At 41.1% G+C, this 27,993-nt stretch overlaps 1 protein-coding gene across 3 annotated transcripts; it reads left to right on the top strand.

The window, feature by feature from the left end:
• LOC115359212 (constitutive coactivator of PPAR-gamma-like protein 1) lies at positions 1-27,948 on the top strand. 3 transcript variants are annotated; one of them, XM_030051563.1, is made up of 18 exons: positions 5-234; positions 338-820; positions 2,197-2,443; positions 2,544-2,626; positions 6,209-6,337; positions 7,836-7,926; positions 9,494-9,591; positions 10,809-11,044; positions 13,433-13,526; positions 13,634-13,855; positions 15,299-15,470; positions 15,578-15,827; positions 16,077-16,191; positions 17,884-18,093; positions 19,624-19,825; positions 20,428-20,566; positions 22,432-22,528; positions 26,098-27,948. In XM_030051563.1, the coding sequence occupies exons 2-18, from the start codon at positions 347-349 to the stop codon at positions 26,401-26,403; spliced, it is 3,165 nt and encodes a 1,054-aa protein (XP_029907423.1). In that variant the 5' UTR covers positions 5-234; positions 338-346; the 3' UTR covers positions 26,404-27,948. The 3 variants fall into 3 exon arrangements, with proteins under 3 accessions (XP_029907424.1, XP_029907423.1, XP_029907422.1); XM_030051562.1 differs by having other exon boundaries at positions 5-820; XM_030051564.1 differs by lacking the exons at positions 16,077-16,191; positions 19,624-19,825; positions 20,428-20,566; positions 22,432-22,528; positions 26,098-27,948 and having other exon boundaries at positions 1-820; positions 17,884-18,076.
• The last annotated feature ends 45 nt before the right edge of the window (positions 27,949-27,993 follow it).

The raw sequence follows: 27,993 nt of genomic DNA on the forward strand, positions 1-27,993 counted from the left end.
ACAGGCACTCTACACCATGCGCTCCCTTGCGTCGTGTCGTCACGGTGCTTCTCTCTCTGCCTCCGCTCCAGACAGACCCACAACCAGAGACATGGCTCCGTGAAACGACACATGGCAGCTAGCAGCCATGAACCAAAAAACAACTCACCAAATACAGATAATGCCTAAATAACAACCTTGTTTCGTTTATTCCGAAATTATTCCAACACCTGCAATATTCATAGCTTCAAACTGGTTGTCAGTCACTGTCAAGGGGAGAGGCACCCTGCAAACCCCCTCCGGTTTTATTTCTGCTCAATATTTCGCTCTCAATCAGTTTAAGTTGCCGTCTCTAAAGAAGCTCAACATGGGTGTGCAAGGTTTCCAAGAGTACATTGAAAAGCATTGCCCTAATGCTGTGGTGCCGGTGGAGCTCCAAAAGCTGGCCCGGGGGAGTATGGTCGGAGGTGGCCGGCAAAGACCCCCTCAAAGTCCGCTGAGGCTGCTGGTGGATGCCGAGAACTGCCTCCACCGGCTCTACGGAGGTTTCTACACCGACTGGGTCAGCGGGGGCCAGTGGAACCACATGCTGGGCTACCTTGCTGCCCTGTCCAAGGCCTGCTTCAACGGGAACATTGAGCTCCTGGTGTGCTTCAATGGCGCCCTGGAGAAAGGCCGTCTTCACGAGTGGGTCAAGCGGCAGGTGAACGAGCGGCAGACGGCCCAGCAGATCGTCAGCCACGTCCAGAACAAGGGGACCCCGCCACCAAAAGTCTGGTTTCTTCCCCCGGTGTGCATGGCCCACTGCATCCGGCTGGCGCTCCTCAGGTTCCACATCGGGGTGAGTTAACTCGGCCTGACACTGCCTGTTGAGCTTAACCACACTGCACTAACGCTGGCAGACATTAGCAGGCTCCCCTGGCTGGCCTGCTAGCTGCCCACCATGTCATCACTGCCAACTTGACCGGATAAAAAAAAAACTGTCTCCCCACTTTGCCCAAGTTAATCAGATTGCCTGTGAAAGCTGACTGCAAAGTGTAAAGTCAGTGGCCTAGTTTGTGTTGCATGACTTTCTCATTCTGTGACATTACCTCAGTGCCTCACTGCATGTGATCCACATTGAAATGGAGTTTATTCATATAAAGGCCACGTGATTGCCTAGTACTAGTTGAGCAAAAGAAAAAAAAATGGCTTGCTTTATGTCTGAGTCCAGAAGGGCCAGTTTTGAAAATGCTAGCTGAAATGATTTACTCATTCACTCATGCAGATAGTATTTGCTCTGCAGGAGGGTGTGGAAAGTGAAGGAATGAATACCTAAATAAGTGTATTGAGTGCCTGAGAATGTGTTTAAGCAGTGAGACTGCGCCTTATTCTTTGTGCACTCAGAAATGCATTATTGCAGAGCTGTTATCACACATATCTGGATGGATTTCCTCAGAAATAATCTGATACAAATAGCACTTGAAAGTAGAAATAAGTGAGTTTACTCCTCTCAGCTGCACTGTGTTATGCAGCCTGATAAAGGCCAAGTTTTCAGAGCAGAGGCAAACATAGTCCTGCTGGTGTCAGACACAGACAACAGGCCAGGGCCAACTTTTTGTTTGTCTGTTTTCCAAGCTGAGTGAAGTGTACGTTAAACAAAGCTCGGAGAAACTTGGGAGACCGGGGGGCGTGTTCCACAAACCAAGATTAGAAAGTTAGTCAGAGAACTAGGGGAAATATTATGCAATATCCTGGTGATGGTGATTTGAATTTGTAAAATGAAAGTTGAATGTTAGGTTTAGGATAATGATCCAGTCGTTCCTGATGAGGGTTGCAAATGATAGACAAAAGTTCGGAAGATATTCAGTAACACTTTTTAGAGTTATGTGGCTAACTTTCTAATCCTCATAATTTTGCTATTCTTTCCTATTAATTATGAAAAGGCATTTCAATGTGGTCAGTGTTCATGCAGTAATACTTTTCAAGAGCGTATTTTCTACATAAATACAAATGATTACCTTTTTTTAAGATTTGTGGTACATATTTCTCTTTCTCTGAGTATACTGTCACCTCGTATACGGCTTATTCAGGAAGCTCAAACAGAGTGACCCACCTGGCCAGTAATCCTGTTTCCATAGCCTCAGGTTGAGTGGATACTACGCCATGCCTGTTTAAGAGGTTTATTTTGAGACTTTTGACGTCTGAAGCCTCATTCATGTCTCTGTCGCTCCCCAGGTTGTCCAGAGCATCGAGGACCACCATCTGGAAGTGATAGCCTTATGCAGGGAGAACGGCTTCCACGGCCTGGTGGCCTACGACTCTGACTACGCTCTCTGCAACATCCCCTACTACTTCAGTGCCCATGCCCTCAAACTGAGCCGCAACGGCAAAAGCCTCACCACCAGCCAGTACCTGATGCACGAAGTGGCGAAGCAGCTTGATCTCAACCCAAATCGTTTTGTCATTTTTGCATCACTTTTAGGTCGGCCAGGATTAGAAAATGTGCATGGAACATAATATTAGCTGCAATGAGTCTGCAGATGAGGCTGACCCGTTCACCTGTGCTTTTGTGTGTATTATAGGAAATCACATACTGCCTGATGAAGACTTGGCTGCCTTTCACTGGACCTTACTTGGTCCAGAGCATCCATTAGCATCTTTGAAGGTAAACTATCTTATTATTCCCTCCCTAAAATCATGTAGACTTCAGAACAAAGCAGTGCATAAATGTGGGCTATACAGTATCTTGTTAATGAATGACATTAGCAGCGGAGCAATTGATAAAAGTCATGGTTGAGTACATACCCCGATATTGTGGTGACAGTTCATAGTGTTTTCACCACCGTGCGGAAAATGCCACTGCCTGCTGGTTTTACTAATTTGCGAGAAAATCACCGCCAGAAAACACAAAGTAGCTTCTCATGAATACTTAACTGCAGGAGCATTACCAGAGCAGTTATTCTTTTCATGAAGCTTTAGCTACAATCTACAGTAAAGCTTATTGCCTTAAAACTTAGTGAACATTTATTTTCCACACTGAGTGGGCTGCTGGTAATTACCAACAGTAAAAGATTATTTGTACGTGGAAACTGGATGACTTTCATGCTTAATTTATTATAGCCTAATATGAATTTGCAAATTATTTTATGGAGCTTTGAATGCAGCGACTGGAGGTTTGCATGGTGATTTTACTTTCTTATTCCAGTAAGATGAAAATCCATGGCAAGCTGTCTCGCAGACATTTGTAGCTTATGTCCTTTTTTTATGGCAGCGTAGAAAACATCAGTCTTTGTAAAGCCCAGTGACAAACTTCTCCAGCTATATTAACAGTAAATTTTTTGCTGCTGGGAATAGTTCATCTCCATATTGGAAATGTTTTGAGGGAGAAATCACATTTCAGAATCAGCAAACCAAGGAAAAGCCAAAACACTATAAGCTTAACGACTGAATCCTTTGTTTTAGCTCAGCTTTCATAATTATGATTTTGGACCGTTTTGTGAGTCGACTTTTCTGCCAGAGTGTGCCGCCTCTTTCACTCCACACATAAAAACCACGTGGAGGACAAACGGCAACTACTGGCACAACGATGGAAAGGGAAATGGAAACCACAATGCTTCCGAGACAAAAACCTTGTCCCTCATTGACAAATTACACACACACACAATCTTTTTATAAAGATTTATCAAAGCTCGATTTGCATGAGGGGAATGTTTTGTTAGCCGTCTGTTAATGGTTCAACTGGTACACCGGACTTATTCAAATCAGTGAAACAGTAGGCCGTCCAGTTCATATGTGCATCCTGATTGTGGGTTTATACATATATTGTATATGTAACACATGTACATTGCCACATGCACCCAGTGGCCACTTTATCAGGTCCACCTGTACAGTCTAATGCAGTTCAGTGCAACAGCTCTACCATAAATTCCTCCCTTTTACGAAAGTTTATCATCATTTTTTGTTGACATTGTGGAGAATGTGTAAATTTAATTCTGTGTTTATTATTGAGGTTGTAGTGGACTACATTATATTGAGAGGTGTTTCTAATTTTTTGTCCTCCCTGTTTTTTATACAATGAGGAGGGACAGAATAGTGGAAACAGCTGTCAATAAAATGCAGTCCAGTCCAACAGCACCACTAACTATGAGCTCAGTGCCAAACATAGAAGTGAATGAACACCTCTATTACTGTGACAAAAAGAAAACCTGAGCATTATCGGCATCAGAAAAGGAAACTCTATGGCACAACAGTTGTATTGTATTAGATTGAGCAGGTGTATGATTGCACTCCTAAATGACACTGAACAGATCTTCAGTGTGCAGCCACTTGAATGTTTTTTTTTTGGTGTCTTCAGTGGCAATATCTGAAACTACGCTCTGAAACTCATAATTTCTCTAAAGGAAAAAAAATACTAGGGGTCCTGTAGTCATAAGAATCCTAGAAAGGTCATGGTATTTGAGGATTGTACTTCGGAAAATCATATATATCCTGAAGACCTAGGAAATGTCATGGAAATGTATGGATAAAAAAGTCCATACAACATCCCCGCTGTACAACTGTTTGACTGTTTGCTTTGCTGCCGGTAGATTGATTTTCCTCGCAAGGAATAAGAGGCCAAACTCGAGGAATGTGCTCAGAAGAGTGCAGATCTCCGCCAGGCGTGTACTCGTGCACGTGGATGGCCAACAGACTGTGTGTTTGGCGTCTATGCATAAAAGTAGTGGGATGAAAGGGAGACGATATGTAGAGTCAAGGTGTAATCTGAGTCGACGGCCTCTATGGAGACAAATCTTCAAACACAATGCACAATATAAAGCACATAGTTCTTATTGCTTTGTTTGCTATGTTTGACAATGGGTGGCAGTTTTTGGAGCTGTACACATGGCATGCAGGTTGTGTTGCATGTACACTGATTTTTTTTTTTTTTTTTTTAAAGGTTTTGAATAACACAACGACGAGAGGTCCTTCATTATACAGTCATAACTTTGCACAAAAACATATTAGGCTGCTAGGCCCAGTAGTATACAAGATTAGTTGCAGACAGATACACACCACTAAGTGCATGATCCCCTCTGGGCTGCCATCTGGCGGAGGTAATAATGTAATTCTTCACTATAAACACTTACACTTAATATTTGAATCGAGCCAAACAATATCTGACATATTCAAATAATATTTCCAACAAAGAAAATGTAGGTTTAAACGTAGACAGCAAATGAGAAACCTATGAGTTAAAGGCTTTTTCCCATTTTTTTGTAAAATGTGCCTTGATAATTTTTGGTTTTGGCTGGCTGACTCCATGCAAGTACAGGCCCTACCACTTTTCTTTTTAGTTGCATATTCCTCAAACCCAGTGAGTAGCTTTTTGATATACTGTATGTTGGTGAAGTCACATTTGTCAGCTTTCCCTTTGCCATTGTTTTTTTTATAGACACAGCAGATATTGGTCATTGAAGCTGCACCATGTGTCATGGTGAAGTTTTGCAATTTGATCAGCAATATGTATTGGAGCCCTGATGTAATGTGGCAGTAACACACAGTATTCAGTGTCCACAACCATAAAAGCATGTGTTTGCTGTTGCTCAGCACTATAGATGTGCTGTGTCTGCTCATATTGTAACTGCTGTCACTCAGGCAGAAGTCCACTTATTCATGTGTCTCACTGGATAAAAAGAAACGCAAACACACAGCGATGGTGAAAAGTTGACAAAGAGTTGGTTTGAAATCTATATTTTGGTGCCTCACAGGTTAGCCAGCAGCAATAGTAGTTCACCTTGCAAACCTCATCAGCCTTTTGATATTCTCAGTATGCAGCGATCAGTCGGCCACAGCTGGCTGGTAGATGCTCTGGAACGGGCTGATCCGCTGAATCCTGTTTGAACTGTGCAATTTAAGATAAATAAAAAATAATAACAATCTAAAAAAAGTGTCTGATGTATGGTTATACAGAGTTACATGTGTTGGACAGAAGACAGAGTCCGTGCTTCCACAAGGGAAACTTTTATTTCATCAAGTGTAAACAAGCCTGTGGTTTATTTACACACGGACAGGCGAGCGGTGTCATCTGCGAGACACAGCGCTCTGTTGAAATTTTACTGTTTATTCTGGCTGTGGGGAAATGGATCATTTCAAGCTGCGTCTGGATCAGTTATCATCTGATCACATTGTTACAAAACTGGTCGTTTTGTATCGACCGAAAAACTCGATTTGCTCGCAGTGTGACGCCGGCGTTGTTGTCTGCCCTCAGGTGCGTGCCCACCAGCTTGTGCTCCCGCCATGTGATGTTGTAATCAAGGCTGTGGCCGACTACGTCCGCAACCTGCAAGACATCAATGACTTGGAGGCCATCGCTAAGGACATTTTCAAGCATTCACAGGTATGCATGGCAGGCTTGGAGTGATGTCATAGTTTACCAATAAAAGAGGCCAGTATTATCACTTTGTTAAACATTGGCTTGTATTGTCTACCTCTGATGTAATGCTGTTTCTTTGAGTACATATTTATCGTATATTTGAGCAATTACACACTAGTTATTTATAGGAACGCCACAATTTAAATCAGATTTTATTTGAATACACAGGAATATGTTTGTCTTTTTTTATGTCTTAATGCTGTTTCAGGGTTTTTTCCCACCGTGCAAAGAATATATTTCAGGGGCAAACTGAATATTTAGGCAAGAAATTGGTCAGAGAATGTGAATGTGTTGTGTAAAGGTATGTAATGATGTATTTAGCTATCAGCAACACTCAAAAATACCAGTATAGGCTTCCAAACTCTCACACTGGTCAAACTCTAACACAAAGTTCAACCAAGGTTCTGTGTCTTGAGACGTCAGTGCTGCTCTCACACCAGCTGGGATGGAATATGTGCTCATTTCTTTTTTTTCGCACTGCATTTTTGTCCCCCTGAAGTAACTTACGGGACACCAAATATGCAGATTCAGTCACAAATATACAGTGTGAAGTGAAAAATGTATTGCCACTGACTCTGATTCATATTTATGTTGCTGTGCTACGAAAATAAGTAATTTTTCGAAAGCTGATAACATTACCCAATCAGGCTTCATACACCAGATGCCAGCTGCACGGAGAAGAGCATAACATCGCAAAAAACAGTTTCTGCATCACATCCCAGGTTTTGGTAAACTATGTGCATCTGAATAGAAAAGAGTAGTGGATGAAAAGAACATTTTCAACAAATGTAGAGGACAGTGTGAGTAATTATTATGTGGACGTGCTAAGGAAAAAATATTTTGCTCTTCATCTGTTATTCTTTCTCTTTCAGTGCCCATCAACTCTATTTTTTATGCAGTGTTCTTTTAAAAGAGAAGGTGATATTTTTAGGTGTCTCTAGGGATGGAGAATACACTGATTTATACTGCATCATCATAAACTAAGCATTTCTTTAGGCGATGCCATAAGATTTAGAAATACTGTATATAATTTGGCAATGAGGATTCAAAACTAGTGCAAATTAAATCTTGCTAGCGTGTAAGGACATTTTTGTTTAGGTCTGTTTTAGCCCAGAGGTGATGAGAGGCTGACATGGACGGCCCACGCTCACGATGCATAATTTCTCCTCCAAGGAAATCTGTCGGTTGCGTAGCCTTAAGGGACATTCGGCAAAAACGACGATCTGGCCACCATTTGTTAATTCTTTGTTGTAACGAGGAGAGTACACATTATGGTCAGTTGATTTACAGAACAAAAAATGGAAAATGGCAGAAAAGCTGTAATCTGATTTCAAAAAATAAATGGAAAAAAAAAAGGAAAACTGGACAAATCTGCCCACGGGCAATGGCAGGATTTATCTGAAGCGGCTTTCTGTGGTTGTGGGCAAGTAATTCACAGCTTTTTTTCTTTTGTTCCTTTCAGTCCTGCACTGATGACAAAGTTATCCGCTTCAAGAAGGCAGTGGAGTACTACTCAGCGGCCAGCAAACCCCCTCAGTTCCCTCCACATTTAGGTGTGTGACGTTGCGCTGTGTGTTGAGTGCTGTGAGTAAAGTTTTTCAGCGATTCGTCTGGTTACAGGTTTGATCTCAAACAAACATGCAAATTCAAAATTGTCTGGTCTTTCAGGTGCTCCTTTTTAAAAAAAACAAAAAACAAAGCAAAAAAAAAACTCTTTCTTGCTCTTTTTTTTTTTTTTTTTTTTTTAAAAATAAACATTTCAAATGTCAGTCAAAGGAGTTCAAGCTAAGGTACATGTAACTGTCCACCTTAAGGCAGGAAGTGTAGTGTTAGTCCCGCCCTCCTCCCTGCCTGCCCGTCATGTTTACGCCACAGCACCTGTCACTCATACTGAAGAGCCATCAGCCTTGAAACAACAAGAAAAATATCTGAAACGCTTCCAGAAGTGTTGCAAAAAGACAGTGAATGCAGCCAATCTGCATAATAATAATAATTAAAAAAAAAAAAAAAAAACAGTGTGATGCTGATGCTCACTGCGTTTTTTGAATGGGTCTTGTGCGCCACACAATCAGCGTCATTGTTATGTAATTTATGTATTCATTTTCTGTTTTCTTCCCTGCTCCGGTGCTGATAGCTTCACTTTGAGAGCCGTAACCCAGCTTGTCATGCCTGGCCATGCCCACAGCAAATGTTATACACCACAGAGCGTCTCTAAAAACAATTGAAAATACCGTCTCAGGTAAACAGGGCGATTTAGGCAGGAACACAAAGGTTCACCGACAATCAGTTTAATGTACATATTATGTATAATATATCCTATTCCTCCCTGTGCTATAAAAAGCCAGGAGCTCCAGTAGCTCTAGTAGTTCATGGTATTATGCAATCCTCTGAAGATCATCCTGGATGGCCAGTGCTTTTTCTAACATGCCTTTTACCCACTGTATTATTCTTGTGTCTTGCTTAAAATGTTCGGTTAAGATAATGCAAGACATACATATATCAGCCTTGAAAACCTTTTTTTTCTTTTCTTTTTCTTTTTTCTTTTTTTTTTTTTTGGCCGTGAGCATAGAAGCTCTTGCTAATGTGAGAAATTTTCCCACTTGCCTTAGACTTTGTGTACACTTTGAAATGGCTGCTGTGTGCTTTGCATACAAATTGTCCACTTTAGAAAGGCTTCTTGCAGAGTGGCGGCAAGTTTGGGGGCAAACAAACAAAAAAAAAAACCTCCTTGACTGGTCTGAATGTGAAGAACGGTCCAGTTAAGGACAGAACATGTCATATTTGTTGTTCCGCTTGTTTTGAGTTTAGGGGAGAAAAATTGGATCAAACTTTTTCAGCAGTTTGTAATGTAAAAAAGTGAAGAGAAACTAATTTAAATAACATTGTTGGGTGTAAACGAGGGGAAATCTGTGTTAGTGTGTATATTTCCCTCCATACCTGACACTCGCCTTCTTGCCTTCGTTGAGCGAGTGAATGTTTGACCCGTGTGGAAAAAATTCTGCATGCCATTATTGTGCTTTTGGGATTAGGCCCGGCCTCTCCTGAGCTGTGCCGCTAAGACTAGCAGTGCATGTCGTTTTGTGTGCATCCTGAGCTGAGGTTTTTGTCTCTGTTTCACAGTCAGACCAAAACATATTGGAGTGCCTGCTGCAGCGCCTCAATATGCATCTCCAAAAATGCTCAACATTCCACAGGCGCCGCTGCCGGTAAAACCCGAGGTAAGACGGCCCACAGCCCAGCGATGCGTGCGATACCAGTGGCTCTCAAAGTGGGGTTCAGGAACCCCTGCGGGTTCCTAAGGGGGGTTCCAGAGGGTCCTCTATTTGAGGGAAAGTTTAATTGACCAGAAAATACTCCAATAAAGTGTTTTTATTATAGTTTTCACTTTTATCACTCTCAGACAGTCACATAAACCAATTCTGCACTAATATTGGGTGAGAATTTGATTGATAACCCGTTGTGATTAAATGGTGTAAGCTAGATATACCATGAGACATCAGTTTGTTTAACATCTGTGTAGCTCCTGGCGAGTGTGTATGACGTCATTGTTTAATGGTGAGAAATTGTGGTTTTAATCTTGATTTTCTTGCAAAATAACGAGACTACTCCCTTGATGGAGTTCAGAGTTGGAAGTATCACTGTTACCATAGAAACGTGACCTGCTCCAAAGGTGTGTGTAGTTGAGTGAAGAGACCTCGGTTAGCATAGTGACTTGTCTCACTGATTAGTCTGGAGTGACAAAATCATTACAAATAAGTGCTATTATTATATCATGATATTTACTATTGTAACTGAAAATGAGGGACAGGGGATCAGTGACACTCAACATGCTTTTTGCAGTGAGTAATTAAGTCCCTCTTGAAAATGTTAATATTGTTTTACCATTTTCATTTTAATATTTATTCTGAATCTATTTTACAAGCTCACAAGTCTGCTGATAGGTGGTGGGTTTGGGTGAAGGTTAAACTTTACTGCAAAGATATTCATCCTTAAAAGTCATTTTGTCAGTGTTAAGATATTGTTTCTTTTCTAAGTGAAAAATATACCAGTGAGAAGAGATAATGCCACTTGTTTCCAGAATTTTCTTCAGTCAAGTGCCATTTTCCTGATACTAAGACAGAATAAGATCTACCTTGCTTTAACATGTCTTATTCCTAGGAAAAAAAACAATCCTGCAGTGAAAACAAGCTGGATTATCTTAAACCACTGGCAGATTTTTTTTCACTTAATAGAAAAAAGATTTTATAACTGAAAATCACCCAGAAATACTGTTTGTTTGTGGTTTGCTGAAATGTGTATAGAGAAAATGAATGGCTGTGGCTTACGGTGCATTTGTTTGGGTGTCTGTGAAGTGATACCATCAGACATCAAAGTGTTTACTGCGCTTAAATCTTGATGAAACCGCCGTGTCTGTATTTCGGTGCTGTCCTCCCAGGTCCAGCACTCGTACCCAGACCCTCTGGTGGAGCACAGCCTGGCTCTGGGCTCGGTGGGGAAAAGCTTCCCAGAGCCGAACAGCTTCAGCAACATTCCTCCTGAAGGGAAGCACACGCCGCTGTATGAGAGGTCCTCCCCCATCAACCCCGGTCAGGGCAGCAGCACTAACCACACGGAGACCGCCTCCACATCCTCCTCCTCGGAGAATGAGGAGAGCACCGGCACAACTGCCAAGTGAGTTCATCGTAACTAATCTCACATTTAATGGAAAAACCTTAATGATCCTATTTATCATCAGTCATCCAGGAGTTGCTTTGTGACTAAGAGTTGTAATTTACTCGTCCCTAAACCTGACTCATCTAATTCTGCTTTGAATACTAGTTTCCTACATTTCCCAAAATAGGGATGTAGGGAAAAACATTCCCACCTGTGCCCTAAGGTGACTGTATGACCATAGAAAGGCAGCCTTTTCACCTTTTTACTGTATATATAGTCTTAATTGTATATATTTTTGCATTTATTCTATTTAATTTATCTGCTTTATATCGTACAGTGCTTTTTTATGTTTCCATTATACATAATTATTTCCCAGTTTGGGATCAATAAAGTAAATCTATCTATCTATCTACTGAATCAACAAATCCATAGTGATTAAATATAATTTTGTGCCCAAGTTCAAACGACTGGCACATAAACAGACAAATTAGAGCCATCCATGATTTATCTTATAGCATAGTGGGGATTACTTTGTCAGTGTTTCACGCTGAAAAGACCAAGGCGTTTATGAGACTCAGAAAAGAGCATGATGTTTATGATGTATTTTTTTTTTTTTTATTATTATTTAATTCTTCTTTTTCTGCAAACATGTTTTGTCCACCACTGTTTCCGGCTTCAGGTGGCTTTTGGTGCGAAGTGGTGAGCTCTCTGTTTCTGAGAGCCTGACAGCAAAACTGGATGTTCAAGCCTGATGTGTTAGAAGGCAGAATTTGTTTTTCCGGTGTCAAACTCTGTTATCTACATCCACAGCAGCCACCAAAATAACCAGGCAAAATACTGTCAAAAATACTCCTTTTGAATCTTCTGTTTATTTGTGTTTTTTTTTTTTTTTTTCAGCTGTGCTTTCAATTTCCAAATACCCGTGTTTCCGTTCTTGATTATTCTGTGAGCACAGGCTTTTTCAGATGACAGTCATGGTTCGATGCTTGATGTTATTCTGCTTGGTTTTATGTATTTTTTTTTTTTTTTTTTTGCCTCGGGCTATGAATGATTATAGACATATTTGTTTTTATTTTTCAGTTTTCTTTATTTATTTTTGGTCTCTATAACAAACTCCCACACAGCTCAGGCTGATTGCTGGCGGTTTCTGGTGGCCCGATAACCTCTCTGACAGCACAGGCTGAACATGACTGTGGTATTGATAGTATTTTATTGTGAAATTAGTTAACAAACACTGAAATGCATTAACCAGTCCAATCTTTTGGCAGAATTTCTCAGTTATCTCTCTTGGTAAAGTCTGTGCATGTAAAGCAGCAGGGAGGGTAAAAAGTAAATGATACTGATGAAGAGCACCGTGTAAGATAACACTGAAGATCATGCTCACAATTCTTTTGATAATAATAGACACGGGATGTGATGTAACTACTCTGTGTGCTATTTTCTGCGAGCGCCTACAGTGTGTAGCAGCTGGGATGAAGCTTGTGTGTTGCAGGAAAAGAGTGGGTGTGTGTGAGGGCAGGGGTCAGTGGGGTTATCAAGTTTTCATCTCCCATTACGGATGTTTAGTCGAATTTGACACGTAACGCCTTCGTTAATTAGGACCAACAGTAAACGGTATCTGGTCATGCAGGTGTTACTCTGACACAGCTGCGTAAATAAATAAAACATCTGACAAGGCTCATGCGTAAATCAACTTAGCAGCCCCAAAATCACAGTGAGAAGATGCGGTTTGAAACTTTTTGAATTCAAGAACCAGAAAATGTGTTCTCTTTGGACAGAGCGCTCACTCACTGCCGTAAAGGAGAGTTTGAATTTTCGGTTAGTTGCTTCGTGTATGGAAAAAAAAAAAAAAATCCCACGAGTGCCCTTACCTGACACCAGGATTTAATTTGGACAATTTATTTTAAGATTATGAATGTGTGGTATCTCAATTAGTGGGGATGGAACACGTTTGTCTGCTGTGATTTAGGCTTGTGAGATGGGTGAATATTTGAAGAAAAATGCAGCTTTAAATTGGTTACAAGTTAGGGCTGGACAATATGGATAAAATCAAATATCACAGTATCTTAAACTGTACACCTCAATATTGTGATGATATTGTACGAACTATCGGGGCTTTCCAAAGAGATGTGCACATGAAATTTTTGACAAACAATCCTTAGTAATGTTGACATGATGACAGAGGTAGATAATAATAGTTTTATGGTAATGCAGCCTTTAAAACCAGGAAAGAAAACAGTTTTAAACCAGGAAGGAAAACATTTACGATATTTTAGTATCCAAAATCCCATCTGGTAATCTAGCCTCATATCATATCAGTTTAATATTGATATATTGCCCCGTCTTATGAGCAAGTTGTTGTGTTTATTCTGTGCTAACACTGATTCACGTGTGCTGTTGTTGTAGTCATGTTAGTGACCATAAAGGAGGATGGGAGAAAAATGGAAATAATTCTCATTCTGAAAACACACCAGAGGGCGAACTGGGGGACCAAACAAAAGTGAGTTGAACATCAGGGAAACCGCAACACATATATAATATGACCTGTCTGAAACGTCACCGGGTGACTGAGCTGAAACGCAGCTCTCGTGTCGTGTCTCTCCCCAGACTGACCTCACCATGACCTCCGCTGTGAGCCCCGGGCCGCAGGCTGGAGGCCACCACAGCCTGAACGCCCAGATCCCCTCCCTCCTCTCCATGCCCACCAGGAACCACATGGACATCACCATCCCGCCTCTTCCTGCTGTGGCCCCCGAGGTCCTACGGGTCGCTGAACACCGACACAAGAAGGGCCTCATGTACCCTTACATCTACCATGTCCTCACCAAGGTCAGGGGTTGTTTTCAGCTTGTTGACTGGGGTTTAGTGTCACCTTCTTTAGAGCGGGATATGATTTTTGAAGACTGATGTTGACATTTTAGAGTTGACGCTGCTGCCCATTTTTATATTTTGTTTACACCAAAAATATTCAGAAAAAAAAACAAGTATTCAGTGTCGCTCCATGAATTGAATTCTTATCAGGGTGGAAGAGACTCAGTGAAACAACAGTGACACTTTGGGACACAAAAACATTATTCAAACTCGGGATTATATCAACGAGAGATATTCATGCATACTTGAGTAGAATCTGATCAAAATGTCTCAGTGGAATCAGTATCATCATAGGGCTGATCAGTTATACAATGAAATATGTAATCAATCAAACATATCCATATCAGGATGGGCGACACTGTCTAGCTGATGCCCAGTTCTTAATAAAAGGCCAGTATTGATCCAGTTTATTGGCATAACCATACATTTATCTAACCCTAGTATAGTACAGCATAACTTTCAGAGAGAAATCCTCAAATCACTGGATACCAAAGTCACTCGAAATCCAGGTTTCCCTACAGTGTTTACCTTCATGCATTTTATTGTGAAGATGTTCAGCTGTCAGATGCTGTCGCTCCTTGTGAAGAGAGACCAGCCATTCAGTTGGAGAGGAAAATTCTTCTTCAGAAAATTAAAAACTTGAACAACAAAGGCAGTATTGGTGACAGTCAGTAGGGGTTATTATACTTTTCCGCCTTAATAACACCATTAAATGAAACTGGAAGGGAAAATACAGAATTGATAGGAAAACAACACTGAAATTTCCAAATGCAAAGGGATGTGATTTATGAATTTTTTTTACACCCACGGTAAGAGTAGTCGGCGGGTATGCCACGATAAGACCGCGTTTATCCGATTTGATGAAACTTGGCAGGTTGATTTGCCATTGATTTTTTTTTTTTTTCCCTTCTCTTTCCCAAATCAGTTAAAGGTCAAGGCGGGACATCAAAGTTTGCCACATGATAATACAAGGGACATATATACCAAAACAGAATGGAGTGTGGATGTGGTGTCTTATTTCTAGTTTTTCCTTTTTAATCACAGGAAAAGTCATTTCAAAACAGCCTCCTCTACGAGACATTCTTCTGTTGTGTACCCTCCCTGGCCAACAAATCAAAATGAGCAATGCTGTGTATTATTATCTCAATTCCCAGCAGTTAAAATGTGGCATTTTTGAACGTTGCAGTAATGAAGAAAAAGCCGCGTCCCCATTTATCACAATTTATGTCACAGTCGTAGGAATCCACAACTTTGGTAGTACCGCACGGCCTTAGATGTACAGTAATCCCCTTCTTTGTTGTCTTTTGGTTAATTTAGTTTGTTTTGAGATGGAATTCATAGCAAGCTGTTTGTTGCTCTTTGGGAACGTCACAGCACTTGTTAAACAGTGTCTCTTTGCAGGGAGAGATTAAAATATCTGTCACCATTGAAGATGAAGCTAACAAAGACCTGCCTTCAGCGGTGCAGCTGTTTCGGCCTATCCGCCAGTATGTTTACGGAGTGCTCTTCAGTCTGGCTGAGGCCAAGAAGAAGGCTGAGAGAGTAGCCATGAGGAAAAATTGCCTCCCCGAATGTGAGTCTGTGTTATGGTCTTCCATCTCTATTATTCCTTGGTCCTTGTCTGCATCCACCCCTGACTGCTCAATGCTTTGATCTCTTCCTGTCCTTCTTGTCCCGTAGATTTACCCGTCATGGTCAAAGAGTGGGCAGCCTACAAAGGCAAGTCTCCCCACACTCCTGAGCTGGTGGAGGCCCTGCCCTTCCGGGAATGGACGTGTCCCAACCTGAAGAAGCTGTGGCTGGGGAAGGCGGTGGAGGACAAGAACCGCAGGATGAGGGCTTTCTTGGCCTGCATGCGCTCCGACACCCCATCTATGCTCAACCCTGCCAATGTTCCCACGCCCCTTATGGTGCTCTGTTGTGTGCTGCGGTGAGTGAACTGGCCGAGGTCCGAGATTCACACAACCTTTAATGACATGAAGGACAGACTGTGGCCTGACACACAAACTTTGTATCACACAAGTAGATCCCACTGCTGAGGTTTTATCAAGTAGCATCAGTGTTGAGTGAACTGAGAGGGCCATTGCATTTAAAAAGTGAGGCACTGTCCAGACAAAGTGTTGAATAACATCAGTTCCTGCAATCTGTAATACTGTTTACCTTCTGTGTTTTGCTTCAGGTTTATGTTACATTGGCCAGGAGTAAGAATTTTGCGTCGTAACGAACTTGACGCATTCCTAGCCCAAGCACTTTCTCCTAAACTATATGAGCCTGACCAGCTCCAGGAACTGAAGGTGATTTTGTAGTGACGTTTATACGAGGAGTGTCCCAGAAACGGCTACAGGCACACACACACACACATCACAAATGTCTCGTCCATAATCTGCCACATCCTCTCATGGCTGAGTCGCTCTGTATTTGCCAGAGACTGATCAGAGAAATGGCTGACCTCTCCCTTTTTCACTGAGTGTTTTCTCAATGGGAGACGGTATGAGCTTTTGTTTCTCTTGACACTCCTCATATTCTGAAGACAAGGCAACATGCTTAATAAAACATAGAGTGCTAATGTTTTGTACAAGCATGTTTCTGCTGACGGCGTAGCTTTGCATTAAAAGATGTTGCATCTTGTTAGAGCTTTGAATGACTTTGAGGGATTCATTTTTGTATGTGTGGATGGTTTACAGACTTAATTTTTTTTTTTTTTTTTTTTTTTTTTTTAAAACCAAGTCCTAAAGATGCTGGAGCTCTGTTCTCATTTGGATCATGTAAACCATCCACATAGGCTGTGCGCTTTGGTCCTTGTGGTCTGTCTGTGTGTCAGCTCTGTCGGCCTGTGACTGTCTGCCCTTTGCTCTGCTAGACTGACTATGTAGGTCCTGTTTGCCCGCTTTTTGTGTCTGCTAGGTTGTCGATTCCTGTATTTCAGCAGTTTTGCGTGAACAGGCTCCTTGCGCTTGCTCTGTGCTCTGCTTTGCCGTTGGATAATTGGAATGCTTAGTGGAGCTGTTGTGGGGACTCGAAGGAACACTTCACCAAAAATACAAAAAAAAAAAATTCATATTTCCTACCTATGCCTAGTACAGTCTACCCATTTTGATAGTTCTGTTATGTCTTTCCCTGTCTCCTGGCACCCCAACACAGTGAGGCTGGATGGGTATTTGTTTGTAGAGCTTAAACTGTCAAAAATCGGCAAAAAGGATGATGTGGAAAACCGCCTTAATCCACATCCCTCAGGGGCAGCGAGTGCCATTTGAAACTGTTTCCCTCAGGAGAATACCAGCCTCTAATTCATACTTGTTTTGGGGTGGAGAGATACAGTTTGCTGACGCTCTTCGGCAGGAAATAGTTCCCAACAAAACCCGTCGTCCCTCCAGGGCTGTGGATTATACCAGGTATCTGTGTCATTATACTTGGAAAGAGCTGTTGCTGTTGTATTTTTTATATATATATATATATATATATATATATATATATATATATATATATATATATATGTAATATTTTGACAGTTTGAGCTCCACAAAACAATACACATCCAGCTCCATTGTCTCTAAAGATTTTTTTTTTGGCATTTCTTCTTTATTTGACAGTCACAATAGAGAGAGAGAGAGAGAGACAGGAAAGGCAGGAAAGAGAGAGGGGATGACATGCAGCAAATGGCCTGAGGTCGGATTTGAACCCAGGATGCTGCGATCAGGGCTCAACCTGAACAAGTGGTGTGCGCTCTTAAGCAGTGAGCCACCGGCGCGCCCCCAACCAGCTCCATTGTGTTTGGGATGTTGGGAGACAGGGAAGATAATAGCAGACAGGTAACCTCACCAAATCACAGATGAACTATCAGGGTGGATGGATTACACAAGGGGTGTGTGCTAAAATATTCTTTTTTTTTTTGTTATTTTGGGTGAATTGTTCCTTTTGGGGTGGGACATACATTTTCTATTTGTTTTATGTGAGCATTTTGAAAGTTTGAGTATTTCTCTTCACAGATTGACAACTTGGACGCTCGAGGTGTCCAGCTTGCCGCTCTGTTCATGAGTGGAGTGGACATGGCTCTGTTTGCCAACGATGTGTGTGGCCAGCCTATTCCATGGGAGCACTGCTGTCCCTGGATGTACTTTGATGGCAAGCTGCTTCAGAGTAAACTCATCAGGGCCAACCGGGAGAAGGCCCAGCTCATTGACCTCTGTGATGGTCAGGTAGCTTCATCCACATCACTCAGAAGTCAACAAAACATGCTCTCACTGATTAACAAGTCGATTTTTTTTTTCCCCCACCCTAATCGAATATTGCTGTTTTACACAACTGGCAATCACTGAACTCCTCAAGAACCCTTTTTACACCGATTTCATTTCGATCCCTGTCTCAGCTCACTGAAACACTCCTGCACACTTACCAGGGTGATTTATATTGCCGCTGTGAGCAGTCACAGCCATTTGGTGCGCCGCGTGCGTTTTATTGATCTTTATTCACAGCCATTGTTTCATGTGAGAAAAACATGCATGAAATTCTAAGTGAGACTGACTGGAACAGACAGCTTACATGAGACCAATATCCAGGCTTCAGATCACACACTGTCAGGTTTCGCACTTATTTTAATCTCTTTACCTCACGTGATAATTGTAGCCTCTCTAAATCCCCTGTGTCTTTGCACACAGGTGTACCACTGACTTAAGAATCCTAAATTCTCTTTGTACGATTCTTAGGACAAGAGGCTTGCAAAATAAGGAGGTCGGATTGCAAGATAAATAATGGCTGAATTTGCCTATAGAAGAGGCATCTAAGAGTAGTGACAGTACTAGCGTTTTATTATGAAAGGATGACGATGCTAAATCCAATTGCAAGTTGTAAGCCTTTTAGTGAAAAGCTATGCCTACCACTTCCTCTCAAATTAGAGTGAAAAGTTGATAAGGTCATCCTCGCCCTATGATTTGTGGTGTTGTGGGAATCCATTCATAAGTTGAATGGCTACTTGTGAGACGTCGTGTAATTGGTTAGTTAAAACCAGTCCGTCTTGCCTCATGATCATCCTAACCACAAAGTTTTGCGAAAATCGTCTTGTAACTTAATGAGATATCCTGCTAACAGGCCCAATGTGACTACAACTTGGCCCTCGTCTAACGCTGGCAGAGGTAAATATGTTCAGCCGGGGTTTAAAACAAGCATAAACACTCATCCATTCCACCCCGGTGGCTTGGTGGATGTCACTGAATACAAGTGGTGAAAGAACGAGGCTTGTACATTTTGACCTGAGGGTGGCACAAGAGGGAGGGGGATGACGTCACCAAAGTTGAGAAGGTTCATCCTCTGGTGAACATGAATGTATATTTCAAATTGGCGAAAAAAATCTGGCAAAAAAAATGGTGGACTAAGATCATTTTGCTGCCCGAGTTAAGGCATGGTTAAAAATCGTGACCATAATGTGGCCAGTCGTGAAAGTAGGACTTAGTAATTAGTAGTTGTCTTGCAGCCCTAGATGCTGTTGTTTTTTTTCTGGTATGTTTTACCCAAATGCATAAAAAAACTAGACGGAGAAATTGCACCCTTCATCGAGATTCTCTAGATTCACCCTGTTTGACCAAACTAACTACTTTGCACTTAGAGGGTCCCAAGTGGTTCCCTGTGCTCGTGTTGACAGTGAAGACTGTTTGCAAGAGTTATTCAATATGATTACTTTAATTCGTTTTGCAGCGGCTTTGATTTGCGTCTCTCTCTCTCTCTCTCTCTAGGCTGAGCTTGTTGCCAAGGTGGAGAAGATGCGTCAGAGTATCTTGGAGGGTCTGAACTTTTCTCGTTCACCTCATCCCCTCCCGTTCCCGCCACCTCCACCGCCACCACCTCCTCACGGGGTGCCTTTCTACCCCCCCACTGGCTCCTTCTACCCTCCACCCCCAATGATGCCTCCTCAGGGCAGGGGCAGGGGCATGCCTGGTAAGTCCGGTCACAAAGATTAAGCTTTTTAAGGTGAAACAAGAACACTTAAAACAATATCCTACCAAGTCATTTAGTCAAGGGTTTTGGTCTTTAAAGTGCCCAACAATATTGCAGTGGGGAGAGATGGGCAAATCCTCTCTTTTCCACTGTGGTTACAACTGTTAAGAGAATTTTTTTTTAAGAAATTGACAATATCTTGAAAGAAGCTGGATCACTTTCCTGGAATTGAGATAAGACAACATTTTTTAAACAAGTTGGCCTACATTTGAAACAGATGAAATTATCCCACACAATGGTCAGATTTACTCCACTGCAATGGGAGATTTCTTGAAATTATTTATTGGAAAAACAATTTCACACTCAGTGCCAGAAATAAATGAGAATATTTTTTGCAGTGTACAGTATATACAGCATTCAAGCAAATAAAATGCTACTTCTACTTCATAAAGCATGTACTGAGAAGTGACCTGCATCAGTTATAGTGTTACAGTGCAGATACAGTAAATCTACATACATGTACCACTTTCATGGCACACTTTTGGGATGAAATTTATATACATACATTTTTTTTTTAAATACTGTTTTGCTCTTCCTATGAGGTCTTCAAGCAATGTCCTCCCAAGGTGGGAAGCTGGAGATCGCTGGCACTGTGGTTGGCCAGTGGGCTGGTAGTCGACGTAGCCGAGGAAGAGGAGGCTTCCCTGTCCAGGTGGTGTCTGTCGGGGGACCAAACAGAGGGTGAGCCCAAAGGGAAAGGAGATATTTACGTCATGATCTTTTATACCATCTAAAATGATTATGAGTATTTATTTTCACCAGCTTCAGTGACGACAGCATGATTTATATTTACTGCCGCTGCACAAACTAGTCAGCTAATGAGACGAATTGGCAGCACGCTGGGTAGATACCCATAAGCTACTCACAAGCATTCACAGTCATTCGAAATGTTCATTGAGAGCACAGGGAAACTCATAAACACCTTCTATTAACTGGCCTGATGGAGGCGCTGCAATTAAAAGTCCACATTCTTAACTTGCCTTAACTTGTACACTGTTAAGTGGGATTGACGTGAAACTCCACTTACCCAGCTATTCTTGCAAATTATACCGACTGTCCGCATGAAGATCCTATAATTACATTTCAAAATCTAAAACTAAAAAGCCATTTTCGACATCAGACATCAAACAATAACTTGGACAAATGGGATACCCTAATGGTTCACATGGTCAAACGTAAACCATCATGCACAAGACTTAGTCCTTGTTGCAGCGGCCCAGCTTTTGATTCCAGCCTGAGCCCTTTGCAACATGTCATCCCCTCTCTCTGCCTAGCACAAAAATGTCAAAAACATATTCCTTACCAAAAAGTAGTGTTGAAGCATTTAAAAAAAAAAAAAAAAAAAACACTGATTGGCCTGACGGAGAAGTTATAATTAAAAGTTAAAATTTAGCACTTAAATTTTCAGCCATGAGTCAGATTTTGATTAAACTTTAAGGATGAATGCACCTGACGCTGACTTGGTCCCAAGAGGCGTCTGCATCATTGGTGAGGGATGATATATTTGACTTAAATTTTCTATGGCTTGTTCAAACTTACTTGATTGTTCTCAGAGGAGATGGGAAGGATTAGGAGAGAGAGCGGACAAAATGCAACAAAGGCCCTGTGCCAGATTCAAACCCAGGATTATGCAGTTAAATGGTATCCCCCTCGTTGCCAGGATAGCCACCAAGATACTGCACTTTAAATTTTCAGTCGTAATAGCAGAAGCTGCAGGGTAGGAAACAGATTTTTTGGGGGGCTACCGACGCATAATATGTGATTGAGTGTTTCCATCACATGAAACCAGAGGGCACAGTGGGCCTCATGCATGGCGTACTGTACATATTCATTGAGAGTATCAGCCTCATACTGCTTATCAGAGCCAATAACAGATTGCTGCTGCTTATCGCCGTGCTTATCACTCAGCTGGCTTGTACATGCTAACCGATTGCTCACGACAAAATCAATATTGTTTTAGTGATATGTATGAGACACAGCAATGCAAGTGTATAATTGTCTGCCAAAGTGCCTCAATTTAACCCGCCCTAAAGTTCCACTATGGCCAAGTTTTATTAGGCGTGTGAGCTGAACTGTTTAACTAGTTGATGAAAGAACAAGATACGTTTGGCCACGGTGTCTGGTTAGAGGTTTGGAATGAGGCACGGCTGAAGAAAACCTTTTCAGCCCTCTCAGCTTTGGAAGGCTGATTTTCGAGGGTGCTTTTGCAGTGACGCAAGCGACAGGTGTTGCAATCACTCAGGAGACCCCTTATCAACAATGCTCAATTTGGAATACCACATTGTTAATTCTGTCAGTGCAGCCATATCCTCTGCTCACCTCCAAGGAAATTTCTTGAACTTAGAATGAATACATGTTATCTGAGATTATCTCAAATGAGATCTCAAATCTCAGATAAAAAAAAAAAAAAAAAAAAGATTAAGACAAGGAGAGGCTTGATCATTCTAAGTCATATATTTCTGACAGTTTTCCTCATCTAAATGCGGGGTTAAAACCATATATTTGATTAATTTATGACAATGTGTCATTTTCTGTTTCTTCTGTAGTCGTCCGAGAGGTGTGATTTCCACACCTGTCATAAGGACCTTTGGTCGAGGGGGCAGGTACTATGCTCGAGGCTTCAAGAGTCAGGGAACATACCAGGTAAGCCAGTGAAGAATGATGCTGGATCCTTCTAGAAATAAGACTTTAAAATGAATTTGTTAATTTACACAGACGGTGATGAAGAGATGTTAACACCAGGGTAACATATTTTATGGGCTGCGTGAAAATATCCAAAGTATTATGAAAATATAATACTTTGGATATTTTCTTGATGTGATTATCTGAGGAAACTAAGATAACACCAAGTTTTTTTTTTTTTTGTTGTTGCAATAATTGCATAACCACTGAAATTAGGAGAGAAGCCTGGTAAGTGAGGTTTTTACTGTTCAGAGACTAAAATGAGCATTTTAGTTTAGTTTTTGGGGCACAAATAAAGGAGGATTAAATTGTTCGCCATCTATTTTTTAATGTCTGAGCTACAGGGTTCAATTTTTGGTTATGATTTCATTGCATTATCTGTGCAAGAGTGAAAGATGAGTTAAAGCTACGTGAAGCAATATTACATGCATTATTTATTTATTTATTTTTGTTTTTTTACAATAAAATGACCCCTTGCAGTGTGAGGGTCATCACTGTGGGCGTTCGTTCCACCATACAGTTTACAGCCAGCCTGTTATTTCCTGGCTTTAGCTTTCTAAATTTCTGTATGGACCTGTATAAGCTCCACCTCTGCCCTCCACTTTACCCCCTCGCCACTTAAACGTCATTTCAAAACTACTCTGAAATCACACAATCTGTAGATAAACATATTCAAATTTCAGATCAACCGTTCGAGTGTCTCTGTCGCTGCAAATCAGCAATGCCGAGATAGAAAAAGTTAATTTAAAGAACATCTGCAGCTCCACCACATTTTCAATTTGGAGGTCAGAGACAAAATAATCCAAATGATCCAGCCAGAGCCCTGTGAGAGTGGAATTTATGCCTCATTTCCTTCTCAAAACTGCATTTTTTTTTTTTGCTTTGTCTCTTTCGGTTTTGTAAAAGCAGTCTACCATGAACCCACAAGCGGGATCGTCTTTTTGTTTACAAATGGAGTGTGAGCTCTCGACACCCTCTAGTGGCCAGAAATCGCTTAGTGCAGCTCGAAGTACACATGGGTCTAAGAGAGGGAGCGATACGACAGCTTTGTGAGGGCGCTGCCTGTAAGGAGGGTGGAGGACTGAGGCGTTTTAGCCAGTGCAGGGAGTTTTTGCAGTGGAATGGGGGCAAAATGTGAGCCCATCTGTATGCTGTCAGCTGGAGAGGCTGCTACACTGGGGACTGGAAAACTGATGTTAGTAATGGGTTATGAGTAACTTTCCAGGTTACTTTTTGCTTAGTAGCACAGCACAGCACACACACAGACACACACACACCAATTTGAGCAGCTTTTTCAAGTGTGCATGTGGAAACAAGGAGACAACTGTTTAGATTTTGTCTGTGTAATTTTGGGCAATAAGGCTGGGGGCAGTCATGAGTTTAAAGTTGAGTTAATCAGCCGAGCTGTTGATTGATTTATTATCAAAAACCTGGCAGAAGTGGGACACAAAGAGCTACTGAGTGGGTCCGTGCTTTGTCCCGTGCCAGAATTCTTTGGCAGACTGAAAGGCATCAGACAAAAGTGTGTCATATTGAGATAAATACGGATTTATTTAAGTTTACAATATCAACGCCGTTTCAAAGGGCGAAGCGTGATGTCGGTAGTGAGTGGGCCCATAAATGTGTGATTTGAGACCAACAGGAACAACAAATGCCTACAGGAGAGGATCACAAGGTCTGTCAATATTTACCAAATAAATATCCCCGAGAATCACATCTCTGTCAGCTGCTGTCAAAATCTGTCAGCGAGCATTTCTACACTCAGCTTGTGGTTGAACTCATATGTTTTCTCTCCATTTTCCCACAAGCTCAAACACTGTCCACTATTTAAAAGGTTACAGTCATCAGTGGAGAGACTCTCCTGCATATTTAATGTCTAGACAGTAAAATGACGCTGACTGGAAGATGGCACCGCCCACCTTGTCATAATCAAATAAACATGCACGCATTTATGCTGAGACATTCATTTTTTATCACTTGTTGATTTATTAAAGCCCTGATCAGTAATTATTACAGCGCGGCATTCCCTGCTGAAACACTGTAGCCTCATTACCGGCTTTGTGTTTTGATTTATTAGAGTGAAGATATTTCACGCTCAATTTCACTGACAGAGCTTTCATACGAGGACTGACAGCAGGTAAAAACTGTTTTGATAAAAGGAAAGGTTTGTCACTCAAGCATTCTCTATTGAGAGCTGTGATTGATCATGAAAAATGGGGTTTATTTTTTTCATTTGCTGTCATTGTGGAGGCGTATATTAACTTCTGTGACATCACTCGGGAAGTCAGTGTATATCTGCATTTTAACACACCTGAGAGCGCTTTAGTTTTTCCCAGGTTTTTATAAGATTTATTGGTATCTCCAGCTACGTTCACTTTATTTCTAATTTTAAACTGCTGCAGTCCACAGCTATATAAATCAAAAGTTGCGAATTACACTTGTAAGTGCTTTATGATTTATTAAAGTGATTTATTCAATACCCAAAGTTGCATGGTTAGTGTTTCACCGTGGCACTGTTTCTTTAATCCCTCCTAGATGTGCAAACTCAATAACGCAGTCATAATAACTGGATGTGTGGTGGCCTTTTTTTTTTTGTTTTTTTTTAGAAACTCATCTAAATAACTGCATTATAAACCTCTGTACGTAGCACACTTATTCCCAGCACCAAATGCGTTGATCCAAAATAAAAACTGAGACGCTATAAAAAGCAGAAGTAAGTGATGATGTTATGTAACATGTTAATCTGACAGAAATAAAGCAGCATGCCCCAGTGACAATTAGGTTAATATCCACAACATTTCAAATATTCCACTAAAAAGAAACTAAAAAACAAAATATCAATATATCATCTCACTCTGAAATGTTGTTTTATTTGAGAAACCTCCCTTGCTTTAAATATGTTATCAGGAACATTGTAGTTCATATTTCAGTTAATTGCTATATGCATGTTCACATAATGTTTTCCAAAAGAGACAGTGCAGAGTTGACAACATTTTTTTTTCTTTGTTGCTAATAACACATAAGCGGCAAACAGCCTCACAGTTGATGGGAATTCACCCCAAATTTTAACAAGGATATAAAGGATATGAAAAAGAGAAATAAGCCTAGGTAAAATAAAGATGTGAGGTGTCACAGAAAAACACCGGTGTTTTCTATTTATAAATGTGGAATAAGCTAAATCTGTTCCCACAGAGAAACTACAGCTGTTGCTCTTTCACTGCATTTAATTACAGTGCAACAACTGTATACACAGCCATTGTTTCAGCTTTCAACATGGGATGAGTGGGAGCATTACAGCCTCTCAGCAGGTCTTTGTGCTGTGTAAAACCCTTTCATTTCATCGCTAATTAACTTCCAAATTGCTCCTCAGTCTTGTCTTTTTTGTTGGCCAGCAGGACTTCCAGCCCACATCCATGCTGCCCCCGAGTCGCACGCAATTTTCGCCAAGAAATCATCATGGTCATTGATGCGCTGTAACCCTGCACAACAAATTAAAACCCCCTTTTTTTTTAATCTGTGCCCTCTACCAGAGTAAGCCTGCTCATACCTCTGGACACGACGCAGCGAAGGAGAGAAAGAAACCGAAGCCGGAGGAGAAGAAATCCACTTCTGCACCTTGTGAAGGTTCAGCCACGGAGAACGGCATGGAGGATAAAGAGTCGGACCAGCTGAATGGAGATAAGGACGAAAGCAGGGCTCTCATCCAACCTGAAAGTGCCTTTAGCAGTGACTCCAAGATGTGCAATACTAATCCTCACTTAAATGCACTAAATGTTGACAGCGGCTGCCATAGAGACGAAGCTCTTGGCACCGAGGTCTTAAAAAAAGAAGAGTAAGCCTATTTTTCTAGAGAGGGTGAAGGATGAAAGATGGAATAGGGTTAGGAATATCTGGAAAGTTGGAAAGCCTACAGTACATGTAATTTTTCAGCCCAGTCGCCAGGAAAAAATGTTGGCGTTTTACGTTTCTGCAAACCAAAGATACGCTGAAATGACACGTTTTCAAGTTTCCCGACGGAGTGTGAAGCGAGCGAAAACCGCAGCGTTGGGAGGTAGGTGGGGTGTGGATGTCACAACCAGCAGGACTTCACTTCTGCAGACGGGGCGTTCGAGTCCCGTCCCAAGCGAGTTCAATTTCAGCTAACATTACATTGGCCAAAGTAATCAAAGTTAACTGGCGTTCTCAGTAAGAGTCGTGTGATGTTGACACAGGCTCCATCACATGGTCACAAGTGGAAATGTTGATATGCATTATCTTTTTGGCTTAGAAAAGTTGACATTTCAGCGTATTTATCGGTTTGCGTGAAGGTAAAACGGCAGCATTTTATTCTGGTGACTGGGTTGAATTTTTTTCCTCTCAGAAAAAGCAAACGAGATGAAATTCGGATCCCTCTCAGTTTAACACAAGAGTACGAGTTATATTACAAAAATACTGCAAGTTAAAGGAGTACAACAGTCGTTCACTCCCTCATCACCAAGATTTATACATGTTTCAAACTGTTTATGAGAATGGTATTTTTCCTTTTATCAGAATACTGAAGCTTCAAGAAACATTGATTTGGAAAACTTTAGTTCTTATAGGTTGAGATGCTCTTCCAGTACTTGGCACCATGTATTTGCCATTGTAATTAATTTTTGTGTTGTCACAGTAAATGCTTGATGAAAACTGAACTTTTAAAAGGAAAAAAAAAAAAAAAAAAAAAACGGGAAAAAAAGAGAAACGCAAAACACAACATTTCTGCCATGGGCCATCGTCACCCTCGGTTTGAGTTTGGTTCAAATTTAAGTAACTCTGCTAGATTAAATCCTGCCGCATTAGTTCAGACGAGCTCGGCGCGATTTCATTCGTTTAGGTATAAGGAAACACTTCAAGAAACAGCTAGACATCAGATGCAAAACATCTTGCCAAAAATTCTGATACTCAAAACGTGGTTTCTTGAATCCAATGTAGAACTCTAGTATTCCTGCTTCAACAAAAACCCTCTGCATGGTTTCACAGTTTAAGAGGTGTGTAGTTATTATGCATGTTGTCCTTTTTCTTCCATCCTTACAAGTACTGTGCCCATTTGCAAATTTAAGAAATGGCTAATATCAGTAATAGTCCATACAAAGGTGTTAACTGTTAGTCAGTAACAGATTTGCTCTGACCTTGAATTTTTGTGATATTGACCTCTGTTGCATTTAATTAAAAAAAAAAAAGCAAGCCGTTATCTAGCCACTTTTTAATAGTGTATTCATACTATACATTATTGTTCTCTGTTGCTGTTTTCTGCATTAGTCAAGTATCTCTGAAAAAAAGCAAAAATCACATAAAAAGCTTTGACTGAAAAAAAAAAACAAAAAAAAAAAACACAAACTCCACCCCCTTTTTGTAGCTGGAAGCAAGTTGCTTGACCTCCCAATTAAGAGTTTTAGCAGTCAACCAAT

Source organism: Myripristis murdjan, chromosome 5 (genome assembly GCF_902150065.1).
Source record: "Myripristis murdjan chromosome 5, fMyrMur1.1, whole genome shotgun sequence".
NCBI lineage: Eukaryota > Metazoa > Chordata > Actinopteri > Holocentriformes > Holocentridae > Myripristis > Myripristis murdjan.